The sequence below is a fragment of the Anomaloglossus baeobatrachus genome, chromosome 6 (genome assembly GCF_048569485.1).
Source record: "Anomaloglossus baeobatrachus isolate aAnoBae1 chromosome 6, aAnoBae1.hap1, whole genome shotgun sequence".
In the NCBI taxonomy this organism is placed as follows: domain Eukaryota; kingdom Metazoa; phylum Chordata; class Amphibia; order Anura; family Aromobatidae; genus Anomaloglossus; species Anomaloglossus baeobatrachus.
In genome coordinates this window covers 44,947,122-44,974,967 of record NC_134358.1, presented here as the reverse complement: position 1 = coordinate 44,974,967, position 27,846 = coordinate 44,947,122, and the positions used below count along the sequence as shown (strand labels likewise).

The 27,846-nt window shown below is 43.2% G+C and overlaps 1 protein-coding gene across 2 annotated transcripts; it reads right to left on the bottom strand.

The window, feature by feature from the left end:
- Positions 1 to 829: 829 nt before the first annotated feature.
- NTAQ1 (N-terminal glutamine amidase 1) lies at positions 830 to 27,846 on the bottom strand. 2 transcript variants are annotated; one of them, XM_075316199.1, is made up of 6 exons: positions 27,571 to 27,846; positions 27,393 to 27,492; positions 19,515 to 19,565; positions 13,971 to 14,119; positions 9,349 to 9,473; positions 830 to 1,757 (listed from the first exon to the last, which is right to left on the bottom strand). In XM_075316199.1, the coding sequence occupies exons 1-6, from the start codon at positions 27,639 to 27,641 to the stop codon at positions 1,729 to 1,731; spliced, it is 525 nt and encodes a 174-aa protein (XP_075172314.1). In that variant the 5' UTR covers positions 27,642 to 27,846; the 3' UTR covers positions 830 to 1,728. The 2 variants fall into 2 exon arrangements, with proteins under 2 accessions (XP_075172314.1, XP_075172313.1); XM_075316198.1 differs by lacking the exon at positions 830 to 1,757 and adding an exon at positions 4,867 to 5,392 and having other exon boundaries at positions 27,571 to 27,838.

Sequence of the window (27,846 nt, the reverse complement as noted above, 5' to 3'; positions counted from 1 at the left end):
TGTATGCAGCGCAGACAACAGTCAATGCAGCCATTGTTCTTCGTGTGAATAGTACAGGGTGGAGACGTGACCACGCAGAAAGTATAGTTGTACGCTCCACTATATAGCTAGTAAATCAGCCGCGTACCATCGCAGAAATTTGTGACTTTACTTTTCTGACACACTCTCCACATTTACATACATTACATGGGCTTAGTGGGAAGAGAATGCACCTGAAGCTCAACAGGTTTATTCACAGATGACGTAGATTTTTATTTTTGGTGACCAGAATGGATCAAATCTGAACGTTACAGAGCGGTGGGCCGAGCGCTGAGGAACAGAAGACAGAAAAGTCACCACCGCTCTGCTGAACCCATAACTGCAGAGTCCAAGACCTCCATGGTAACATCAGCACAAACACTGCACACGCCAGGAGCTGCATGGCCGAGCAGCTGCAGCTGTACATGACCAAGCACAAAGCCGAGCCGTACATCACCAGGCGCAATGCCAAGCCGTACATCACCAAGCGCAATGCTGAGCCGTATATCACCAAGCACAATGCCGAGTCGTAAATCACCAAGCACAATGCCGAGCCATACATCATTAAGCCGTATATCACTAAGCCGTACATCACCAAGCACAATGCCGAGCCGTACATCACCAAGCACAATGCCGAGCCGTACATCACCAAGCACAATGCCGAGCCGTACATCCCCAAGCACAGTGCCGAGCCGTACATCACCAAGCACAGTGCCGAGCCGTACATCACCAAGCACAGTGCCGAGCCATACATCACCAAGCACAATGCCGAGCCATACATCACCAAGCACAATGCCGAGCCGTACATCACCAAGCACAATGCCGAGCCGTACATCACCAAGCACAATGCCGAGCCGTACATCACCAAGCACAATGCTGAGCATCAGATGGAGAGGTGTAAAGCTGCCACCACAGAAATCTGAAGGAAACATTTTCTGGGCACTAATGGATCACACTGCTGTATCTGGCATCTGATGGACGAGTCTGGGTTTGGTGATACCAGGAGCTAGTTATCCCCTGACTGCATTGTGCCCGCTGAGCAGTTTGGTGGGAGATGGATAATGCTATGAGTTTGTTTTCAGGGGTTGGCCTCAGCCCTTTTGTCCCAGTGAAATCTTAACGATTCACAATTCAAGGCATTTTAAACAATTGAAGGACAGCAACTTTTTGGAAACCATTAGGGGTCACCTCATGTCTGTTCCCCATGACTGTGCCCAGTGCACAAGTTCCAAAAAGACACAGTTGGGGGAAGTTTGATGAAAGAACATGGGAATAGGTCAGAAAATCTGGAGGGGTAAATGTTGAGGGGACCCAGTACTTTGCTTTATATATTGTGTATATTTCATTATTTATATAATCTAGTGTACACATATGTAGGTATAGAGGCTTATACTGTAGGCCTATTCAGTAAATGTCACCACTCCTCCCCCTGTACAAATCCACTCCTGCTGATAAAGAGCATATCCCACAATAATGTGTATATACAAAAATACAACCACAAAATCCCGCACCGTGATGCTTAGAGGAAAGGAGCCACATTGTTCTGAGGCTCCATAGACTTTGATCTATGAGTCTTTGAATCGTGGATCTTCAAGGGAAGAACTGGACCACGTCGAGCCGCATGGAAACTTTGCTTTCTAACAAATTGGTGAGCGAGCGACAGCGTCTGGTTTTATTTTTTTCTCTATGGACTTCGTCAGATTCCCCGCTCTACGTCGGACCTGCATGGCCTTTTCTTTCTGAAATAAATTGATGAAACAGGGTAAAAGTTGGGGATTGTTTGTTTTTTGGGGGTTAAGTATTTTTGTTTGGTTTTTTTTTTCCACTCACTAGGTTAGTAATGGGGTTGTCTGACAGACACCTCTACATTACTAACCCCAAGGATTGATGCCAACTGGCACTACACAGCTGTCATGCAGGGTAAAATGAAGTACCAAGCACACGGCGACAGGGAAGGGAAACCCTGTATCTAGAGAAAGGGAAGATGGTGACCCCTGACCGACCCTACTGCTGGTCCCTGGGGTCCCTCACCACCCTAGATAGGTTTCACAGATATGCGCCGAGCCAGATACCTTACCCTAGATATCCCTAGGGCTGGACCCTAAATAGGGAACGGATGGGATGAGCTCTTTGTCAACCCCACTAAATAACTATAGAAGACATAAGGGGGACACACTTGGGAAAAATGCATGAACTACTTATCGTTAGATGATTCAGGAAGAGGTTCAGCACAGCTTTCAGTAACAATGCTACAGAGGAGTACAAGCCACCTGCTTGCACCCAGGGCTTGAAGGAACTGAAAAGATCATCAGTAGTAGTCCCAAGGACGGAAGGGGTCCTTAACCACCAAGAGAATACTGATGATCAGCAGCTGGGTGGAAGGAAAGCTCCTGCTGGGTCCAAAAGGGAGAGAGATGAATCCAACAGGAAAGCTACCTATACACATGAATACTGACAGCAGGAACAATGCAAAGTCAGGGAGCATTCTGCACAGCCAAACGCTGTGACCTTCTATGGCTCTAAAATACATGACTGTCTGTCACACCCATGACAAAAGCTGACATCATTCCCAAAAAAAAAATATTACCCTGATTGCTACTGCACCAGGGCAATCAATAAGAGCCGAGCAAATTGGATCATCTAATGTAATGGAGCAGCTGCGGGCTGCTATTTTTAGGCTGGGAAGTGACCAATAACTATGGACCTTCCCAGCCTGATAATTCCAGCACCCAGCTGTCTGTTTTACCTTTGCTGGTTATCAACAATACGTTGTTCTTAATTATTTATCTATTAGGTTAAACCAGGCTAAACACCCTCTAGTGCCACATAAAAGGTACTAAAGGGTGCAAGTATATAATACGTAGGGCGGTTGTGAAGTTATACACATGCAAGATATCTATTATTTTATCGGTTATCTCTCTATTATACAGCTAATATCTTTCTATCTATAACTTTATAGAAGATTTTTTTTTTAAATTATGACAACCATATTAAAACTACAGTTATTCTAGAATGTAAAAAATGATGTTAAAAGCTCATTATATACGGATGTCATACAGAAGCTCGACGAGAAAAAAAAAAAAAAAATGTACACACTCACATGATATCTGCAATAACATACACATGACATTCGTTCCCCTTTTTTTGAGGAGTGTCGGAGCGATTATTTATACACTAGTGGGAGCGAGGCCTAGTTGCAGTCGCTTTTTCCATTTATGCCAATGCAAACCATAGCAATACAGTAGTTGTCAATGTGAGTTGTTCGCCCCACGTTGTGTACCGATGACATTATACATACATGTGTGCATGGGTAGATGTTTCCCATAGTTGTCTTTCTTTCCGTTATTTGCTGGGTATTTCACCCATTATCCAATATTTAAGGTTACGGATCTTTGAAAACGTTCCATATCGAAACGCTCCAAAAACAAAAATAACCTTGCAGATGGCTCCTTGTATACAGTAATGATCTGTATTAGTGCAGCATAATGTGCATGGTGTCCTTGGCATTTTAAGAGAAACCACAACAAATAATCCATTCAGTCCCAGATGGAAGAATTACAGCCAGAACCTGGAGCTCCTTCTGCATCAGATCCATTACATCTTGCGAGTCCTGGCAGCGACACAACACCTGGGACTTCTCAGAACCGGTGTACAGCGCGTTACTGAAGGAAAAGACGACCCGATCACAGCACAGCTACCCGTAAAACAAAGCCCATTACTGAGCAACTACAGGCAGAACCGATAGCTAAGAAGAAAGCGGTGTGCTCAATGTAAATGTGTGCTGGCGGGCGAGGGTTAGAAACATGTATGTATAGAATTTTTTTTTTTTTTATTGGAAATGTTCCTTCCATACAACTACGAGAATAAAATCCTGTATATGTCAGAATATAACTACTATAATACTGCCCCCTATGTACAAGACTATAACTGCTATAATACTGCCCCTATGTACAAGAATATAACTACTATAATACAACCCCTACATACAAGAATATAACTACTATAATACCGCCCCCTATGTACAAGACTATAACTGCTATAATACTGCCCCTATGTACAAGAATATAACTACTATAATACTGCTCCAATGTACGAGAATATAACTACTATAATACTGCTCCCTATGTACAACAATATAACTACTATAATACTGCTCTTTTGTACAAGAATATAACTACTATAATACTACCCCTATGTACAAGAATATAACTACTATAATACCGCCCCCTATGTACAAGAATATAACTACTATAATACCGCCCCCTATGTACAAGAATATGACTACTATAATACTGCCCCTAGGTACAAGAATATAACTACTATAATACTGCCCCTAGGTACAAGAATATAACTACTATAATACTGCCGCTATGTACAAGAATATAACTACTATAATACTGCCCCTATGTACAAGAATATAACTACTATAATACTGCCCCTATGTACAAGAATATAACTACTATAATACTGCCCCTATGTACAAGAATATAACTACTATAATACTGCCCCTATGTACAAGAATATAACTACTATAATACTGCCCCTATGTACAAGAATATAACTACTATAATACTGCCCCTATGTACAAGAATATAACTACTATAATACTGCCCCTATATACAAGAATATAACTACTATAATACTGCTCCTATGTACAAGAATATAACTACTATAATTCTGTCCCTATGTACAAGAATATAACTACTATAATACTGCTTTATGTAATTTATTTATGTATTTAATACTGGATCTGAGCTCCATTCACTTTAATGGGGCAGAGCTGCAATACCAGATCCATCCTGTAGTCAGAGGTGGCGTGGCTTCTGTAAGAAAACAACAGAGCTGTCCTAATCTTGGACATCGCATTTAATTAATCTATTTTTTGTAAAGAAAATTTCAACGGAAGTAAATGACAGAGAAAATAACAAATAAAATGAAGGATTTAATGAACGTCTGGTGAAATCTCTGTTGTATTACTTCACCCTCGTATATAAAAGAATCCAGCCCGATGACAGTTTTTATTAGGAGTTTTTCCTCCATTCAAAAATAAAAAAAAAAAAAACCGTTTGTAGCGTCCAGGTAATAACAGTGTGGTCAGACCCCGGTGTGTGGCGCGGTCACGGTCTCCCCGTATTGTCCCGGCACTGGAGTGCAGGAATCAGCCGAGCGGCTACAGTGTCCCCGATGAATTATGCATGGTGGAAACTTATTCTTCACAAAGGTTGGTTACAATGGATTGTCCTCATGAGCTCGAGGAGCGCAATGTATCACACAGCTGAACCGAAACGTCCTGTGAAAGCCTCCAGTGTGTACACCGAGCCGTGACCCACCCGGGGGTCCATGCTGATGAACTCGTCCAGGTTCATAGAAGATTCTGCAGGAAAGGATTGAAGAGTTAGTAACTGCGACTCGTGTGATCGACAGAACCCTGCATGCACGGAGTGAGCGTCTCCTGAAATGCTCTGTGCTGCTGGAGAACTGTAATTATTCCACTATTAGTGGTTTAACAAGACAGGTTCAACTCAGAACAGGCCTCACCATGGCCGACCACAGAAGAGGAGTGCACGAGCTCAGGGTCATATCCAGAGGATGTCTTTACAGAACAGACTTATGAGTGCTGCAGAGGTTACAGGGGTGGGGGGTCCACCTGTCAGTGCTCAGACCATACACTGCAGAGGTTACAGGGGTGGGGGGGTCTGCCTGTCAGTGCTCAGACCATACACTGCAGAGGTTACAGGGGTGGGGGGTCCGCCTGTCAGTGCTCAGACCATACACTGCAGAGGTTACAGGGGTGAGGGGTCCACCGGTCAGTGCTCAGACCATACACTGCAGAGGTTATAGGGGTGAGGGGTCCACCTGTCAGTGCTCAGAAGACTGCATCAATTTGGTCTGCATTGCTGTCAACCCAGAAGGAAGCCTCTTCTAAACATGATGCACAAGGAAGACGGCAAACAATTTGCTGAAGACAAGCAGATTAAGGACATGGATTATTAGAACCATGTCCTAGATGAACGTATTTGGTTCAGATGATGTCAAGCGCGAGTGGCAGCAACCAGGTGAGAAGGAAAAAGACAAGTGTATCCCGCCTACAGTCAGGCATGGTGGTGGGAGTGTCATGGTTTGGGGCTGCACGAGTGCTGCTGGCTGCACAGACCTACAGGTCATTGAGGGAACCATCAATGCCAACATGTCCTGTGCCATGTCGTCGCTTCAGAAACTGAACAGCATAGCAGTATTATAACATAATAATACCAAACACACCTCCAAGATGACCACTGCCGTGCTAAAGAAACTGAGGGTAAGGGTGCTGGACCGGCCAAGTGTCTCCAGACCTAAACCCTATGGAGCATCTGTGGGGACTCCTCAAATGGAAGATGGAGGAGCGCAAGGTCGCTAACATCCACCAGCTCTGTGATGTCATCATTGAGAATGGAAGAGGATCCAGTGGCTCCTGTGAAGCTCTAGCGATCTTCATACCCAGGAGAGTTAAGGCCGTGGTTGACAATGGTGGCCACACAAAATAATGACACTTTGGTCACAATTTCACCATTTTCACTTAGGGGTGTACTCACTTTTGTTGCCAGCGGTTTAGACATTAATGGCTGTGTGTGGAGTTATTTAGAGGACACCAAATTTCCCCTGTTACACAAGCTGCACACTGACACTGTACATTGTATCACAGATCCTCAGTGTTGTCCCATGAAAAGATATAATAAAATATTTACAAAAATGTGAGGGGTGTACTCAGTTTTGTGATCTACTGCACAGTCGAGAACATAGGATCCACCAGTCATAATAGGTGATGTCACAACTCACCTTCTCCTCCTGAACAATGACTGATAACATCAAAGCAAGTCCCAGCACCCATAGTGCTGGCAAAATACTAATGAAGAGTAACTGACTTCTGCAAAAGAGGGGATAGAAGGTTACAGTAAAATGAGAATCAGGAGTGTTCCTGGTTAGGCCAGTGGCGGTAGAGGAGAGCTGCAAGGCCTTGATTATCTACAGGGTGAGTGTGAGTGGACGTCGGCCTATATTTCCATGGACATGATAATGAGCCCCCAGCAATCAGCACCAGAGGAACCTCTGCAGCAGACGCTCTGATCACGGCCGGAGCATTGTGTGACCACCTCTGGAAACATTTCACAGCAGCTTTCCATAACTCCAGCGTCTGTCACATCCCGCTCCAGAGCGGAGCAAGACGAGCCAGGAGGATTACTGGCCCCCAGAAACCATAACAGAGCCGCACCGCGGCCATCAACACTGGGGGGAATCCAGAGATAAAAAGGAGGAGAGGGAGCGGCGCCTGCAGAGCAACACTCCGCTGGGGAGAAGGTGCTAAACAGGGGTAATGTGCAGAATTCACACCATAGAATTCAGCAGAGCTATGAGTGCAGCTCTGGAGTATAATACAGGATTCATCTCAGGATCAGTAATGTAATGTAATGTAATGTAATGTATGTACACAGTGACTGCACCAGCAGAATAGTGAGTGCAGCTCTGGAGTATAATACAGGATGTAACTCAGGATCAGTACAGGATCAGTAATGTAATGTATGTATACAGTGACTGCACCAGCAGAATAGTGAGTGCAGCTCTGGAGTATAATACAGGATGTAACTCAGGATAAGTAAAGGATAAGTAATGTATTGTATGTATACAGTGACTGCACCAGCAGAATAGTGAGTGCCGCTCTGGAGTATAATACAGGATGTAGCTCAGGATAAGTAAAGGATAAGTAATGTATTGTATGTATACAGTGACTGCACCAGCAGAATAGTGAGTTCAGCTCTGGAGTATAATACAGGATGTAACTCAGGATCAGTAATGTAATGTATGTACACAGCGACTGCACCAGCAGAATAGTGAGTGCAGCTCTGGAGTATAATACAGGAGGTAACTCAGGATAAGTAATGTAATGTGTGTACACAGTGACTGCACCAGCAGAATAGTGAGTTCAGCTCTGGAGTATAATACAGGAGGTAACTCAGGATAAGTAATGTAATGTGTGTACACAGTGACTGCACCAGCAGAACAGTGAGTGCAGCTCTGGAGTATAATACAGGAGGTAACTCAGGATCAGTAATGTAATGTATGTACACAGTGACTGCACCAGCAGAATAGTGAGTTCAGCTCTGGAGTATAATACAGGATGTAACTCAGGATCAGTAATGTATTGTATGTACACAGTGACTGCACCAGCAGAATAGTGAGTGCAGCTCTGGAGTATAATACAGGATGTAGCTCAGGATCAGTACAGGATCAGTAATGTAAATGTATGTATACAGTGACTGCACCAGCAGAATAGTGAGTGCAGCTCTGGAGTATAATACAGGATGTAGCTCAGGATCAGTAATGTAATGTATGTACACAGTGACTGCACCAGCAGAATAGTGAGTGCAGCTCTGGAATATAATACAGGAGGTAACTCCGGATTAGTACAGGATAAGTAATGTAATGTATGTATACAGTGACTGCACCAGCAGAATAGTGAGTGCAGCTCTGGAGTATAATACAGGATGTAGCTCAGGATCAGTAATGTAATGTATGTACACAGTGACTGCACCAGCAGAATAGTGAGTGCCGCTCTGGAGTATAATACAGGAGGTAACTCAGGATCAGTAATGTATGTACACAGTGACTGCACCAGCAGAACAGTGAGTGCAGCTCTGGAGTATAATACAGGAGGTAACTCAGGATCAGTAATGTAATGTATGTACACAGTGACTGCACCAGCAGAATAGTGAGTTCAGCTCTGGAGTATAATACAGGATGTAACTCAGGATCAGTAATGTATTGTATGTACACAGTGACTGCACCAGCAGAATAGTGAGTGCAGCTCTGGAGTATAATACAGGATGTAGCTCAGGATCAGTACAGGATCAGTAATGTAAATGTATGTATACAGTGACTGCACCAGCAGAATAGTGAGTGCAGCTCTGGAGTATAATACAGGATGTAGCTCAGGATCAGTAATGTAATGTATGTACACAGTGACTGCACCAGCAGAATAGTGAGTGCAGCTCTGGAATATAATACAGGAGGTAACTCCGGATTAGTACAGGATAAGTAATGTAATGTATGTATACAGTGACTGCACCAGCAGAATAGTGAGTGCAGCTCTGGAGTATAATACAGGATGTAGCTCAGGATCAGTAATGTAATGTATGTACACAGTGACTGCACCAGCAGAATAGTGAGTGCCGCTCTGGAGTATAATACAGGATGTAGTTGGAAGATAATTATTGGCAGATGGAGCAGATTATGATTAATGTCGTATTGATAAAAATGTCGCAGAGGCACCAACCTGAAGAGAAGTGGATCACTCACCTGATGTCTTTATACAAGGATAAGGGGGTGGAGGTTTCCTCCATTGATTGCTGGCATCTTTCATATGGGATCGATCAGAGGCGAATGTCTTGAGATACTCATCTGCCCGGATTACCCTTAATTTCCTAGAAGTGAACATGTATATTGTATAATATCATAAGAGTAGGGAGATCTATGAATATATCCTACATTATTTTGCCGCAACATTTCTGCAATTGATCATTCCGATTTCTCTTTTTTTTTTTCAGGTTCCCACCAGAAGTCTATTGGGGGAAAAAAATGCATTAAAAAAAAACAAGAAAACCCACACATTGATTTAATGAAAACTTATACCCACATTTTTTATGTAAAAGGAAAAAAAAAAAATCTTTTAGACTACATGGGAATATGCAAAAATAAATAAATAAAATAAAATGAATAAAAAAAATGTCCTAAAATTTTGGTTGTCTGACATTCATTTCCAAATCAATTAAGACAAAAAACAAATGGCACAGAGATGGAGAGCTTAGACCAGGGGTCTCAAACTCAGCTGAGTGTATGGGCTGCACATAAAAAAAATAATTTAGGGGGGGCTGCATTGATTGCAGGACAAATTAACATTTATTGGTACCATATTTTGTTTTTTTCTCTACACCTTTGGATCACTGTTTTTGAACATATTTGTGTAGTAATATGTCCATCCTTGTTCCCTTTTACTAATGTGCCCCACCTTTGTCCCCATTCTGTAGTAATGTGCCTCATCCTTGTCCCCATCCTGTGGTAATGTGCCTCATCCTGTAGTAATGTGCCCCATCCTTGTCCCATCCTGTAGTAATGTGCCTCATCCTTGTCCCATACTGTAGTAATGTGCCTCATACTGTAGTAATGTGCCTCATACTGTAGTAATGTGCCCCATCCTTGTCCCATACTGTAGTAATGTGCCTCATACTGTAGTAATGTGCCTCATACTGTAGTAATGTGCCCCATCCTGTAGTAATGTGCCCCATCCTTGTCCCATCCTGTAGTAATGTGCCTCATCCTTGTCCCATACTGTAGTAATGTGCCTCATACTGTAGTAATGTGCCTCATCCTGTAGTAATGTGCCCTATCCTTGTCCCATACTGTAGTAATGTGCCTCATACTGTAGTAATGTGCCTCATACTGTAGTAATGTGCCCCATCCTTGTCCCATACTGTAGTAATGTGCCTCATACTATAGTAATGTGCCTCATACTGTAGTAATGTGCCTCATACTGTAGTAATGTGCCTCATACTGTAGTAATGTGCCCCATCCTTGTCCCATACTGTAGTAATGTGCCCCATCCTTGTCCCATACTGTAGTAATGTGCCCCATCCTTGTCCCATACTGTAGTAATGTGCCTCATCCTGTAGTAATGTGACCCATCCTTGTGCCCATCCTGTAGTAATGTGCCCCATCCTTGTCCCTTTTTAATAATGTGCCCATGGAGGTCCTCTAGTTGTAGTAATGTCCCCTTTACTGATCGTCTTCTAGCACTGTCCCACCCTGGTCCCCTATTGTGCCATTCCACATACACACACACACTTACAGACACATCTCATCTGTCTTCTCATCTGTCCTCTGTTCCCTCGGCATCCTCTTGCGGCCTGCGGCCACGAGCCCCCCCTTGACGATTGTGCAGTCAGCATTTCATCAAAACTTCAGATGAACATTTTGCCACTGCCGCGCAGAATCAAGCTCTCTGCACTATTCAAATGGCAGCCGCCGGCCTATCAGAGGAAAGCAGGTGACGTTATTCGCATCAGCTGCTTGCCCCTGATTGGCCAACGGCTGCCTTTGGACGTGTGCAGAAATAGCTTCACTCTACGCAGCGCCAATAAAATATTCATCTGAAATAAAGCAGTGACGACTGCGGCCCCTGATGCGATCGTCAAGGGGGGGGGCACGAGCCTGTGGGCCGCAAAAAGCAGCCTGAGACCTGTATTTGAGACCTCTGGCTGAGACTGTAGAGAACGGGGCTGATCTAAGTGGCATCATTCTCCGTACAAAAATTTATCTAACACGTATTTTCTATTTTGTATATAGGAAAGGAAAAAAAAAAAACAAAAAACAAAAAAAAAAAAAAAAACAAAAAACCCTCCAAGTAACTAATTTAATTAAATGCTGACATCAAGTGGACAGAATGGGAACTGCAACAATAAATTTCCTGCCATTTTTGGCCTAAGATTGACTTGAACAGATAACTTTTTTATTTTTTGGGGCGGGTTATCTAAAGAAGGTTCCGTCTTTGCAAAAGTCTTACCAAAGGGCACAGTATGCAAGTGATGGCACTGCCCACAGCAGGTACCAATGCATGTGCCAGGCCAGGAATATACCACGTACGTGCAAGGTTTCGAAAAACTTCCTATGATATATGCTTCTGTGCTGCCTTTTTCCATTGTAGATGGTTTTATGGGTAAAGTCTGTATCGAGTGAAGACAGATTCTCCAATTACTGAGATAAGAGATGACAGTTAGTGCTCATAATGTTCTATGGAGGAGGGAACAACTAGAAGACACAGAGATCCTGCTGCAAGTGCACAGTAAATACTCTCCATAGAACTTTATAGGCACCAACTGTCATCTCTCTCAGTAATGGGAACAGTCTGTATTCACCAAGATCAGATTTTAACGGTGAATTGAGAATATTGTGAATGAATGATCAATGCAGGAAGAGAAAGAAGCAGGTTTCTCTAAGAAGATCTATTACAAAGTTGCTTATTTTCTCGTGTACGATTGATTTTTGTAATCCCTATAACAGTAGATGGAGCCTGTCGGGAGCCGCTGACATCCATAGTAACCAAGATCAGACATGGAAGAACAATAGAATTAGAAAAAAAAAGTGAAACAATGAAATTAAAGCAGCAACAGGCGGGAGATTGTTGGGCACCGCTTACTGGGTGAGAGCTGCACTGATTATATTGCATCCACATATACTTGACAGACGCAAGCATGTATCCTGCACCCTGACGAGCAAAAGGGTAACAATGTTTTGAGCTTTTCACTTCCAGGCTCCATATCTCACCATCGTCTACAGCTTTGAGCCCGAGACAACCTTCATTTTATAGGCAATCTTGGCTATCTCATACATAAATGTGACTTGCAGCTATTTAGCATATGATTAAATAGTCAGATTCTTGTCCGGTCAGTGCATTGTTACTGTTTTGCTCCTACAAATCTAAATTTACATTTTATTATTTTGTTAATATTTTGTAAATCCACCTTTGTCTGAATCCTTCTGGGCTCTTCATCAGATTCAAGCATGGCTGGACCAAAATCCAGGTCTCTTCTCCACGTTCCCAGTGTTGGTGTATACTGGTCACTCACTTGGGGATATATACAGCTTTTTCCTTCACCTTTTCCCACAAGTGTTGGATTGGGTTGAGGTCCGGTGACTGTGGAGATAATCCAGCTCCTCTACTTCATTCTCATTGATCCATTTCTTCTCCAATCTCGCCGTATGCTTCAAGTCGTTCTCCTGCTGGACATTATGTCGTCCTATTTATACCCATAGCACTCGAGTGTACGAAGTAACTCATCTTGTAGGACACTCACATATAGCTCAGCATGGAGACCACCATCCATCCTGGTCAAGTGTCCAATGCCTTTGGCTGTAAACATACACATATCATCAGGCTTCATCCACTGAACTTGGCATTTCTTTCAGTTTCTCGATCCATTAGCCCCTTTTTCCCTTGTTTCTTCCAGACCCATTTGCCCCATCAGAGCCGTCTATTGACTTTCATCTCATCTCTCCAAATCCCCCGTTTCCAATCTTCTACTTTCCACTTTTCATTCGTTTGCAAACTTGTGCCAATGCTTCTTATGATGATATTGGAGTTGCGGCTTCTTCACCTTTTTTCGGGCCACCATTCCAGACTTGTGTTACACACGTCGCTCGGTGGTTACATGGACGTCTGTGATCTCACTATTATGAAGCACACGAGACACCTCCACTGCCGGGTGTCTCCAGAACTGATAGACCTTGTGATGAGCGGCTTGTTGACTCCGATATTTTGCCTGGACGTCCATCTCTTGGCTTTTGAATGGCTGGACGGATTTCTTTTTGTATTTTTCTTACGGTCATGGCCTCACACGATGCAGTTTGCCAATTTTCTTGGCCGAGAGACCGCTATCGAGGAGCTGGATGATTCGGTTTCTCTTTTCTTGGGAAATCTTCTTCATGGCGGCTCCTCGATTCGAACCAGTGACCTTCCACTTGGGAATCAACCTAATAACACACTGAGCTATTAGGGAATGTGAGAACAGGTTGTAATTTGTAGTATACAGGAAGAAAAAGATTTTCCCACAACCAGGAGCAAAACAGTAACAATGCAGTGACATGACAAGAATCTGCATAACTAATCATATGCTGAATAGCCACAAGTCACATTTATGTATGAGATAGCCAAGAAGATTGTCTATAAAATGAAGGTCGTCTCACGTTCAAAGCTGTAGTGGATGGTGAGATATGGAGCCTGAAAGTAAAAAGTTGAAAACATTGTTACTCTTTTGCTCGTCAGCGTATGTGCAGATGTGACATCATCAGACGCCGATCTGGAAATAAGCAGCAACACACTAAGCCGTGGCATTTTACTACGACAGTCTGATAGTCCAGCAGTTTACCTTTTGAAGTCCTTATGGATAAGGTCATCTGAGCGGAGAGCTTCCTTAATGTAGGTATCACAAGGACACGGAAACGGCAGCACCGTGTCCAGATCATAGATAAACCTCTGCCCGTCGCTGCAGTCATGAAGCAGAATGACGTGATAATCCTGCAGGGGCAAAGCAAGATGTAAAGTGTCATACCACAGACTATAGTGTAACCAGAGAATGTACACTACTCACAAAAAGGCTGGCGTATTTGGCTTTCGAGTGAAATTCCCGGATGACCCCATATGGCCTCTGACCTTTTCAGGTGACCTTCTCTCATCTTTTGGTTGCTCATGTTCAACTGTTCAATGTTTCAGGACTATTTGTACAATTTGCTGTTCTCTAACAAGGAGCTTAATGGCAAAATTCACAGCAGGTGTTTGATCCATGAATTGCCCAATACATTTCAGGGTTCAATTAGAATTGGTATTAAAGCGTTCTCATCGCGCTGTTCACATTTTGACATCATGAGGCCAAAACGACCCCCAACAATTGATCAGCAGCACCGCGCCATTGTGAGGCTTCAAGCAGGAGGTTCTCAGACAGCAGTGACCATTAAGGTTAGAGAGTCACAGAGTGTCACCAGCAGGTTGTACAGAGACACAGAGAGACTGGAAGAGTCACAGAAAGGCAGAGAAGTGGACGTCCTTTGGCCACATCCCACACTGATGACCTCTTCATTGTGAACAATGGAGGAACTGGTTGGTGAATGTCACAACTCCAGACACCTTTAAGGGAGGTGACAGGCCCCCAAGTTTCACGTCTAAGGCTAAGTTCACATTTCCGTTGTTTTCAATCCGTCAGGTCCGTCAGCAACGGATCAGTTGTTTTTTTAGATGTCAACTGATGCAACTGATGTTTTTTTTCACAGGATTCCTTTCACAGGAATCCTGTGAAAAAACGGATCAGTTGCGTCAGTTACATCCGCTGTGTGTCCGTTTTTTGACGGATCAGTCATGATCCGTTTGTGTTTGGGACAGCCCAGTGGGCGTGCCAAACATGCTGGGCATGCTCAGTAGAGCATGACGGAATCCAGTGCTGGATTCCGTCGTAAGACAGATTACGACGGAATCCAGCACCATAGACATCCATTGCAAGTGTGACGGATGGCGACGGATTCCTGCACGGTGCGTTGTTTTCGACGGCCCGAAAAACGTTACATTCTGCGTTGTTCCTCGCCCGGCGGTCAGTCAAAAAACGACGGACCGCGATGCAGCGGACGCAACGCAGGGTCATCAGTCGCAATCCGCCACTAATGCAAGTCTATGGGACACAACGGAATCCGCTAAACGGATTCCGTTGTTTACCATAGCAGCGTATTTCGACTGATACATTTTAGCGGAAATGTGAACTTAGCCTAACCCTTCAAAAACATTTACATCTACGTGGTCTGCGTGCTATACGACCTGCAAGGTACCGGATCACTCCACCAGGCACAGGTGTCATGTATGCTGGACGAGGGACCAGTGGCCTCAAAGCTGGTCACTGATGGAAGTCTATTCATGCTGAGCAGAAATGATGGCCACCAACGATGTAGGAGACGTCATCAAGTAGAGCGCTGTGTATCCACCACTGCTGTCACCAGACGAGCTTTTGGTGGTGGTGGTCTTACAGTGTGGGCCGGTGTGTCTAGTCACCACAGAATGGCCCTACACTGTGTGACTGGTGCAGTAACAGCCCCTACTACCGGAATAACATCATTAATCCAGTCATTGTGCATCTACATAGACAACACCGGCCTAACGGCCTAATGTCATCTTCATGGAGGACAATTCTCCACCTCATAGAGGTCATACCATTAGGGAACGGCTGCTGGAGACTGGGGACCTCTGTGACGGATTATTTTTTGCGTCTTGAGCTGACGTCTTCAATTATACCATTTTGGGGTAAATGTGATATTTTGATCGCTTCTTAACGCAATGTTGCGGCAGCCAAAAAAACCCATAATTCTGGCATTTTTATTTTGGTTGTCGCTACGCCATTTACTGATCAGATTAATTGATTTTATATTTTGATAAATCGGACATTTCTGAAAGTGGCGATACCAAATATCTGTATTTTTATTTTTTTTTGTTTTTATTTTCAGTGGGGCGATTTGAACTTTTAGGGGGTTTTTTTTCCCCCCATATTTTGAAAAACTTTTTCTCCAACATTTTTTATTGATTTTATGAACCCATTAGTGGACTTTATGCTTGCACTATCCGATCGCTTCTGCTGATCAGAGCTATGCTTCAGCATCAGGATCAGCACCGGCACCGCTCTGAACAGCAGAAATGCTGATCTCCTGTGGGCATTTAGAGGAAACACATTCCTCGCGACAGAGGTCAGCATCGGGATGGCGGCACAGAATGGGGTGATCCCCATCGGAGCATGTTAGCTCATGCTGGCAAAGTTTGACAGCACGATTTAACGGGTTAACAGGGGCGGGTGGATCTTTGATACACCAGTGTCGGTTACTTGCACATGTCAGCTGATCCGATCAGCTGACATGTGCAGGGAATAATGCAGGCTCGAAGCTCGAGCCCACATTAAAGGGATATGCACGACCAATGAATTATATGTACATCATTGGTCATGAAGGGGTTAATAAAGTTAGTTTCATTCGCCAAAAAAAAAAAAAAAAAGCAGGGTTGTGGATCTGATTTTTCATGATTATTGTGACAAAACTTTCACACCAGTAATCTAAGCGAATTAAGGATTTACTCTCCAATATCAGTTTGTTTTTTTCAGATCTACATTTACTATGCCGCCTGTTATGCACATACCTAACATAATACACAGGTAATGCGAGAAATAAAGCCTACAACACTGCAGCCGAACCTACACCATACTGGTTCCTGTACAGACAAGAAGACCCCTAGCAGCACTACTAAAACACCCTACTGGTTCCTGTACAGACAAGAAGACCCCTCTAGCAGCACACCTAAAACACCCTACTGGTTCCTGTACAGACTAGAAGACCCCTAGCAGCACAACTAAAACACCCTACTGGTTCCTGTACAGACTAGAAGACCCCTAGCAGCACAACTAAAACACCCTACTTGTTCCTGTACAGACTACAAGACCCCTAGCAGCACAACTAAAACACCCTACTGGTTCCTGTACAGACTAGAAGACCCCTAGCAGCACAACTAAAACACCCTACTTGTTCCTGTACAGAATAGAAGACCCCTAGCAGCACAACTAAAACACCCTACTTGTTCCTGTACAGACTACAAGACCCCTAGCAGCACAACTAAAACACCCTACTTGTTCCTGTACAGACTAGAAGACCCCTAGCAGCACAACTAAAACACCCTACTTGTTCCTGTACAGAATAGAAGACCCCTAGCAGCACAACTAAAACACCCTACTGGTTTCTGTACAGACAAGAAGACCCCTAGCAGCACAACTAAAACACCCTACTGGTTCCTGTACATAATAGAAGACCCCTAGCAGCACAACTAAAACACCCTACTTGTTCCTGTACAGAATAGAAGACCCCTAGCAGCACAACTAAAACACCCTACTGGTTTCTGTACAGACAAGAAGACCCCTAGCAGCACAACTAAAACACCCTACTGGTTTCTGTACAGACTACAAGACCCCTAGCAGCACAACTAAAACACCCTACTGGTTCCTGTACATAATAGAAGACCCCTAGCAGCACAACTAAAACACCCTACTGGTTTCTGTACAGACAAGAAGACCCCTAGCAGCACAACTAAAACACCCTACTGGTTCCTGTACATAATAGAAGACCCCTAGCAGCACAACTAAAACACCCTACTTGTTCCTGTACATAATAGAAGACCCCTAGCAGCACAACTAAAACACCCTACTGGTTTCTGTACAGACAAGAAGACCCCTAGCAGCACAACTAAAACACCCTACTGGTTCCTGTACAGACTACAAGACCCCTAGCAGCACAACTAAAACACCCTACTGGTTCCTGTACATAATAGAAGACCCCTAGCAGCACAACTAAAACACCCTACTTGTTCCTGTACAGACTACAAGACCCCTAGCAGCACAACTAAAACACCCTACTGGTTCCTGTACATAATAGAAGACCCCTAGCAGCACAACTAAAACACCCTACTTGTTCCTGTACAGACTACAAGACCCCTAGCAGCACAACTAAAACACCCTACTGGTTTCTGTACAGACAAGAAGACCCCTAGCAGCACAACTAAAACACCCTACTGGTTCCTGTACATAATAGAAGACCCCTAGCAGCACAACTAAAACACCCTACTTGTTCCTGTACATAATAGAAGACCCCTAGCAGCACAACTAAAACACCCTACTGGTTCCTGTACATAATAGAAGACCCCTAGCAGCACAAGTAAAACACCCTACTTGTTCCTGTACAGACAAGAAGACCCCTAGCAGCACAACTAAAACACCCTACTGGCTCCTGTACAGACTACAAGACCCCTAGCAGCACAACTAAAATACCAACTTGAATCTGGCTACCTGAAAGACCATCGTACCTCCTGAGGAACCGGAGAGGTGGCCAGCACACACAACTAACCAAGAAAGGGAGAAAGTGCAGAGGTAGACGAGGAAACTTAAAGCATATGTACGAGGGGATGGAAGTGGGTATGGGTGTGGGGGGGGGCAACCTAAGGACAGAGGTGTTGGGAAGGTAAATGAGCAAACACAGAATAGTAACACTACTGGTCTCTGCTTAGCAAGCAAAATCCCTTTGTTGCTGGATCTCCTAAGCTGTAATCTACCTAAAAATATATAACCAGCAAAGAAGGCTGGTGCTAGGTCTGTATAAATAGCCCAACCCGAAATGTGATAGGACAGAAACAAAATATGAAAGTAAACATCTGACTAGCAGCAAAGCAAGGGAAGAAAAGCAAACATAAGAGAACCATCAGCAGTTGGGCAGAGACCGACCAGAGGCTGTGGCTCAGCAGAGAAAGAACGACCACACAGCAAGAGGTCAAAGGATCAAGTCGCGAAACCGAGGCACGATACCACCTCTGAACTTTGTGTATACATTGTGTTTCTTCAGATACTTTTCTTTACAATGCCTGATGAAGAGACCTAGATACTTTGGAAAGCTTCCTTTGTAACATCACATTTTTTGTTAGCTATTGAAATGTATCATCATTACAAGGATATTATTTTGTTTCTGTTACTGAGAATAATCAATCTAAGACCACGGGCGGCACGGTGGCTCAGTGGTTAGCACTGCAGCCTTGTGGTGGCTCAGTGGTTAGCACTGCAGTCTTGCAGCGCTGGAGTCCTGGGTTCAAAACCCACCAAGGACACTATCTGCAAGCAGTTTGTATGTTCTCTCCGTGTTTGCGTGGGTTTCCTCCGGGTTCTCCGGTTTCCTACCACACTCCAAAGACATACAGATAGGGACTCTAGATTGTGAGCCCCAATGGGGACAGTGTTGCCAATGTATGTAAAGCGCTGTGGAATTAATAGCGCTATATAAATGAATAAAATGATTATAAATTATTATTATTAAGACCACCTAAGGAAATGGAGTTTGCGAGGAGGAGAAGAGCTCACCCATATCACTGGATCCTTGCCATCCCCGCACTTCTGTTTCCATATCGGTATCTGCAAGTATCAAAAACAGTGGATGCATCAGAGCGAGCGACAGGAACCGGAGCAACAGACAAGAAGATGAAAGCCTTCATCAGAACGTGTCCTGCAAACCAACACAATGTCTACTATTGTAGTATTTATATTCTTGTACATAGGGGGCAGTATTATAGTAGTTATATTCTTGTACATAGGGGGCAGTATTATAGTAGTTATATTCTTGTACATAGGGAGCAGTATTATAGTAGTTATATTCTTGTACATAGGGAGCAGTATTATAGTAGTTATGTTCTTGTACATAGGGGCAGGATTATAGTAGTTATATTCTTGTACATAGGAGCAGTATTATAGTAGTTATATTCTTGTACATAGGAGCAGTATTATAGTAGTTATATTCTTGTACATAGGTGTCAGTATTATAGTAGTTATATTCTTGTACATAGGGGGCAGTATTATAGTAGTTATATTCTTGTACATAGGGGCAGGATTATAGTAGTTATATTCTTGTACATAGGAGCAGTATTATAGTAGTTATATTCTTGTACATAGGAGCAGTATTATAGTAGTTATATTCTTGTACATAGGGGGCAGTATTATAGTAGTTATATTCTTGTACATAGGAGCAGTATTATAGTAGTTATATTCTTGTACATAGGAGCAGTATTATAGTAGTTATATTCTTGTACATAGGGGGCAGTATTATAGTAGTTATATTCTTGTACATAGGGAGCAGTATTATAGTAGTTATATTCTTGTACATAGGTGCAGTATTATAGTAGTTATATTCTTGTACATAGGGGGCAGTATTATAGTAGTTATATTCCTGTACATAGGGGCAGGATTATAGTAGTTATATTCTTGTACATAGGGGTTAGTATTATAGTAGTTATATTCTTGTACATAAGGAGCAGTATTATAGTAGTTATATTCTTGTACATACGGGGCAGTATTATAGTAGTTATATTCTTGTACATACGGGGCAGTATTATAGTAGTTATATTCTTGTACATAGGGGCAGTATTATAGTAGTTATATTCTTGTACATAGGGGCAGTATTATAGTAGTTATATTCTTGTACATACGGGGCAGTATTATAGTAGTTATATTCTTGTACATAGGGGCAGGATTATAGTAGTTATATTCTTGTACATAGGGGCGGTATTATAGTAGTTATATTCCTGTACCTAGGGGCAGTATTACAGTAGTTATATTCTTGTACATAGGGGGCAGTATTATAGTAGTTATATTCTTGTACATAGGGAGCAGTATTATAGTAGTTATATTCTTGTACATAGGGAGCAGTATTATAGTAGTTATGTTCTTGTACATAGGGGGCAGTATTATAGTAGTTATATTCTTGTACATAGGGGCAGGATTATAGTAGTTATATTCTTGTACATAGGAGCAGTATTATAGTAGTTATATTCTTGTACATAGGAGCAGTATTATAGTAGTTATATTCTTGTACATAGGGGGCAGTATTATAGTAGTTATATTCTTGTACATAGGAGCAGTATTATAGTAGTTATATTCTTGTACATAGGGGCAGGATTATAGTAGTTATATTCTTGTACATAGGGGGCAGTATTATAGTAGTTATATTCTTGTACATAGGGGCAGGATTATAGTAGTTATATTCTTGTACATAGGGAGCAGTATTATAGTAGTTATATTCTTGTACATAGGTGCAGTATTATAGTAGTTATATTCTTGTACATAGGGGGCAGTATTATAGTAGTTATATTCCTGTACATAGGGGTTAGTATTATAGTAGTTATATTCTTGTACATAGGGGCAGGATTATAGTAGTTATATTCTTGTACATAAGGAGCAGTATTATAGTAGTTATATTCTTGTACATACGGGGCAGTATTATAGTAGTTATATTCTTGTACATACGGGGCAGTATTATAGTAGTTATATTCTTGTACATAGGGGCAGTATTATAGTAGTTATATTCTTGTACATACGGGGCAGGATTATAGTAGTTATATTCTTGTACATAGGGAGCAGTATTATAGTAGTTATATTCTTGTACATAGGGGCAGGATTATAGTAGTTATATTCTTGTACATAGGAGCAGTATTATAGTAGTTATATTCTTGTACATAGGAGCAGTATTATAGTAGTTATATTCTTGTACATAGGGGGCAGTATTATAGTAGTTATATTCTTGTACATAGGAGCAGTATTATAGTAGTTATATTCTTGTACATAGGGGGCAGTATTATAGTAGTTATATTCTTGTACATAGGAGCAGTATTATAGTAGTTATATTCTTGTACATAGGGGCAGGATTATAGTAGTTATATTCTTGTACATAGGGAGCAGTATTATAGTAGTTATATTCTTGTACATAGGTGCAGTATTATAGTAGTTATATTCTTGTACATAGGGGGCAGTATTATAGTAGTTATATTCCTGTACATAGGGGTTAGTATTATAGTAGTTATATTCTTGTACATAGGGGCAGGATTATAGTAGTTATATTCTTGTACATAAGGAGCAGTATTATAGTAGTTATATTCTTGTACATACGGGGCAGTATTATAGTAGTTATATTCTTGTACATACGGGGCAGTATTATAGTAGTTATATTCTTGTACATAGGGGCAGTATTATAGTAGTTATATTCTTGTACATAGGGGCAGTATTATAGTAGTTATATTCTTGTACATACGGGGCAGTATTATAGTAGTTATATTCTTGTACATAGGGGCGGTATTATAGTAGTTATATTCCTGTACCTAGGGGCAGTATTACAGTAGTTATATTCTTATCTGAAATTGTGACGCACAGTTGTACTCAGCCCCCCTGAGTCAATACTTTGTAGGATCACCTTTTGCTGCAGTTACTGCTGCAAGTCTTTGGGGGATGTCTCCACCAGCTTTGCACATCTAGAGGCTGAAATCTGATTTTGCATGAAGACCACTGGGGATACAAGTTTTTAAACAGGAAAATCCTGTGTGACCCCCTGTAGAGAAATGGGTCTTTATACTTAACATGCTAACTAGGGGTGGATACTCTCCCTGGTACTTTCAGATGTGATGTGTCCCTGCATGTTTACTGATGCAATGTGTGAACACTGCTGAGACGTCTCTTTTGTTTGTGCTGAAAGTCTATGAATTTGTGTTTTTAAATAGCAGGCAGCTATTGTAGGTAGTGAGCAGGCCAACTGATAAGACACTGCACAATGAAACAGAATCACAATTCATATATTGTTCCAGTTGAAAGGTTTTGTGATTGCAAGTAGATGTAAAATCAAGTGTTTACAACAAACATGGAGTGGCTGTGGTTTGTGGAATGGCACCCGCCCCATAAAAAGAAAACACAAAGCACAAAAGCACATAGTAGGTATATCCCACCACACACACACATATATATCATCCCTCTCTGCATAGTGCATTACTAAACACACAGGAAAAACATCACATACTATTTTGGTTTTTTTTTATTTAAACAATTCTTTAGAGTTGTATATTTGCATTTTCCCTGTGTGTCCTCTATTCAAGTGTTAATTGTGTGTTTGTGATATCAGGGATTTACATGACCAAAGTCTCCTCATTGTCTAAAGGTACCGTCACACATAACGAGATCGCTAGCGAGATCTCAGCTGAGTCATAGTTTTGGTGACGCAGTAGCGATCCCGTTAGCGATCTCGTTATGTGTGACACCTACCAGCGATCAGGCCCCTGCTGTGAGATCTCTAGTCATTGCAGAATGGTCCAGGCCATTTTCTTCAAAGGCGATGTTCTGCTGGGCAGGACACATCGCTGTGTTTGACGCTGTGTGACAGGGTCACAGTGACTGCTGAGATCGTTATACAGGTCGCTACTGCCACCTGTATTGTTCCTGCATCGCTGGTAAGATCTCACTGTGTGACATCTCACCTGCGACCTCCCAGCGACTTACCTGCGATCCCTATCAGGGCGCATCGTTTTCGGGATCGCTGGTAAGTCGTTGTGTGTGACTGGGCCTAATAAGACCCTCTCAGCTCCTCCTGCTGCAAACAATGCAGAAAATGTCCTTGTCTGTATCACATGGGATCACACTGATAATGGGACAAGAAACTGGTCCTCTGTCTACAATTAAAACCCAATATTCTACTATTTCTTCTCACTATTATAGCAGTTATATTCCTGCACACAGGGGGCAGTATTATAGCAGTTATATTCTTGTACATAGGAGCAGTATTATAGCAGTATATTCCTGCACACAGGGGGCAGTATTATAGCACTATATTCCTGCACACAGGGGGCAGTATTATAGCACTATATTCCTGCACACAGGGGGCAGTATTATAGCACTATATTCCTGCACACAGGGGGCAGTATTATAGCACTATATTCCTGCACACAGGGGGCAGTATTATAGCACTATATTCCTGCACACAGTGGGCAGTATTATAGCACTATATTCCTGCACACAGTATTATAGCAGTATATTCCTGCACACATGGGGCAGTATTATAGCAGTATATTCCTGCACACAGGGGGCAGCATTATAGCACTATATTCCTGCACACAGGGGGCAGCATTATAGCACTATATTCCTGCACACAGGGGGCACTATTATAGCACTATATTCCTGCACACAGGGGGCACTATTATAGCAGTATATTCCTGCACACAGGGGGCAGTATTATAGCACTATATTCCTGCACACAGGGGGCAGTATTATAGCACTATATTCCTGCACACAGGGGGCAGTATTATAGCACTATATTCCTGCACACAGGGGGCAGTATTATAGCACTATATTCCTGCACACAGGGGGCAGTATTATAGCACTATATTCCTGCACACAGGGGGGCAGTATTATAGCAGTATATTCCTGCACACAGGGGGCAGTATTATAGCAGTATATTCCTGCACACAGGGGGCAGTATTATAGCACTATATTCCTGCACACAGGGGGCAGTATTATAGCAGTATATTCCTTCACACAGGGGGCAGCATTATAGCACTATATTCCTGCACACAGGGGGCAGCATTATAGCACTATATTCCTGCACACAGGGGGCAGTATTATAGCACTATATTCCTACACACAGGGGCAGTATTATAGCAGTATATTCCTGCACACAGGGGGCAGTATTATAGCACTATATTCCTACACACAGGGGGCAGTATTATAGCACTATATTCCTACACACAGGGGGCAGTATTATAGCACTATATTCCTACACACAGGGGGCAGTATTATAGCACTATATTCCTGCACACAGGGGGCAGTATTATAGCACTATATTCCTGCACACAGGGGCAGCATTATAGCAGTATATTCCTGCACACGGGGCAGTATTATAGCAGTATATTCCTGCACACGGGGCAGCATTATAGCAGTATATTCCTGCACACAGGGGCAGCATTATAGCAGTATATTCCTGCACACAGGGGCAGCATTATAGCAGTATATTCCTGCACACGGGGCAGTATTATAGCAGTATATTCCTGCACACAGGGGCAGCATTATAGCAGTATATTCCTGCATACAGGGGCAGCATTATAGCAGTATATTCCTGCACACAGGGGCAGCATTATAGCAGTATATTCCTGCACACAGGGGCAGCATTATAGCAGTATATTCCTGCACACAGGGGGCAGTATTATAGCACTATATTCCTGCACACAGTATTATAGCACTATATTCCTGTACACAGGGGGCAGCATTATAGCACTATATTCCTGCACACAGGGGGCAGTATTATAGCAGTATATTCCTGCACACAGTATTATAGCACTATATTCCTGCACACAGGGGGCAGCATTATAGCACTATATTCCTGCACACAGGGGGCAGTATTATAGCACTATATTCCTGCACACAGGGGGCAGTATTATAGCAGTATATTCCTGCCCACAGGCGGCATTATTATAGCAGTAATAATCCTGCACACAGGGGCAGCATTATAGCAGTATATTCCTGCACACAGGGGGCAGCATTATAGCAGTATATTCCTGCACACAGGGGGCAGCATTATAGCACTATATTCCTGCACACAGGGGGCAGCATTATAGCACTATATTCCTGCACACAGGGGCAGCATTATAGCAGTATATTCCTGCACACGGGGCAGTATTATAGCAGTATATTCCTGCACACAGGGGCAGCATTATAGCAGTATATTCCTGCACACAGGGGCAGCATTATAGCAGTATATTCCTGCACACGGGGCAGTATTATAGCAGTATATTCCTGCACACAGGGGCAGCATTATAGCAGTATATTCCTGCATACAGGGGCAGCATTATAGCAGTATATTCCTGCACACAGGGGCAGCATTATAGCAGTATATTCCTGCACACAGGGGCAGCATTATAGCAGTATATACCTGCACACAGGGGGCAGTATTATAGCACTATATTCCTGCACACAGTATTATAGCACTATATTCCTGTACACAGGGGGCAGCATTATAGCACTATATTCCTGCACACAGGGGGCAGTATTATAGCAGTATATTCCTGCACACAGTATTATAGCACTATATTCCTGCACACAGGGGGCAGCATTATAGCACTATATTCCTGCACACAGGGGGCAGTATTATAGCACTATATTCCTGCACACAGGGGGCAGTATTATAGCAGTATATTCCTGCCCACAGGGGGCATTATTATAGCAGTTATAATCCTGTACACAGGGGCAGCATTATAGCAGTATATTCCTGCACACAGGGGGCAGCATTATAGCAGTATATTCCTGCACACAGGGGGCAGCATTATAGCAGTATATTCCTGCACACAGGGGGCAGCATTATAGCACTATATTCCTGCACACAGGGGGCAGCATTATAGCACTATATTCCTGCACACAGGGGGCAGCATTATAGCACTATATTCCTGCACACAGGGGGCAGCATTATAGCACTATATTCCTGCACACAGGGGGCAGTATTATAGCACTATATTCCTGCACACAGGGGGCAGTATTATAGCAGTATATTCCTGCCCACAGGGGGCATTATTATAGCAGTTATAATCCTGTACACAGGGGCAGCATTATAGCAGTATATTCCTGCACACAGGGGGCAGCATTATAGCAGTATATTCCTGCACACAGGGGGCAGCATTATAGCACTATATTCCTGCACACAGGGGGCAGCATTATAGCACTATATTCCTGCACACAGGGGGCAGCATTATAGCACTATATTCCTGCACACAGGGGGCATTATTATAGCAGTTATATTCCTGCACACAGGGGCAGCATTATAGCAGTATATTCCTGCACACATGGGCAGTATTGTAGCACTATATTCCTGCACACAGGGGGCAGTATTATAGCACTATATTCCTGCACACAGGGGGCAGTATTATAGCACTATATTCCTGCACACAGGGGGCAGTATTATAGCACTATATTCCTGCACACAGGGGCAGCATTACAGCAGTATATTCCTGCACACGGGGCAGTATTATAGCACTATATTCCTGCACACAGGGGGCAGTATTATAGCACTATATTCCTGCACACAGGGGCAGCATTATAGCAGTATATTCCTGCACACAGGGGCAGCATTATAGCAGTATATTCCTGCACACAGGGGCAGTATTATAGCAGTATATTCCTGCACACAGGGGCAGTATTGTAGCAGTATATTCCTGCACACGGGGCAGTATTGTAGCAGTATATTCCTGCACACGGGGCAGTATTGTAGCAGTATATTCCTGCACACGGGGCAGTATTGTAGCAGTATATTCCTGCACACGGGGGGCAGCATTATAGCAGTATATTCCTGCACACGGGGGGCAGTATTATAGCAGTATATTCCTGCACACGGGGCAGTATTGTAGCAGTATATTCCTGCACACGGGGCAGTATTGCACTATTTCTCACCATCTTGCTGTGGTTGGATATGAACACGGTGTAGATCTCCTGCAGGGCCCGTGGATCCCGCTCGCGGACGCTCTCGCACAGTTTCCACACGTTTTCCTCGCTGTGGGTATAAGCAGCGGTGATTACCTATGAGTCTGGCTCCTGCTGCCCCGTACACTGCTGGGCGGCCATTTCTTACCAATAGCAGCTGGTGTAGCAGCAGTCACTGCGGTCTGCCAGCACCGGGGGCGGGGAGGCCGCTGCCTGCATGACGCGCAGTGTGAACAGCTCCCAGCAGACGGCGGGGGACGCTCCGGGTCATTACATGGCTCAGTCTCCCATATTCCAGACTTTATCCAGGAAGTCGTTCCCCTGGAAACCAGGAAGCAACGGCAGATAAGCGCAGTCACGTGTTTGGTTAACCTATTTCCCGCCAGGCCGTTAGTTAGCCTGCCTAACTCGCTTCCTTACATAA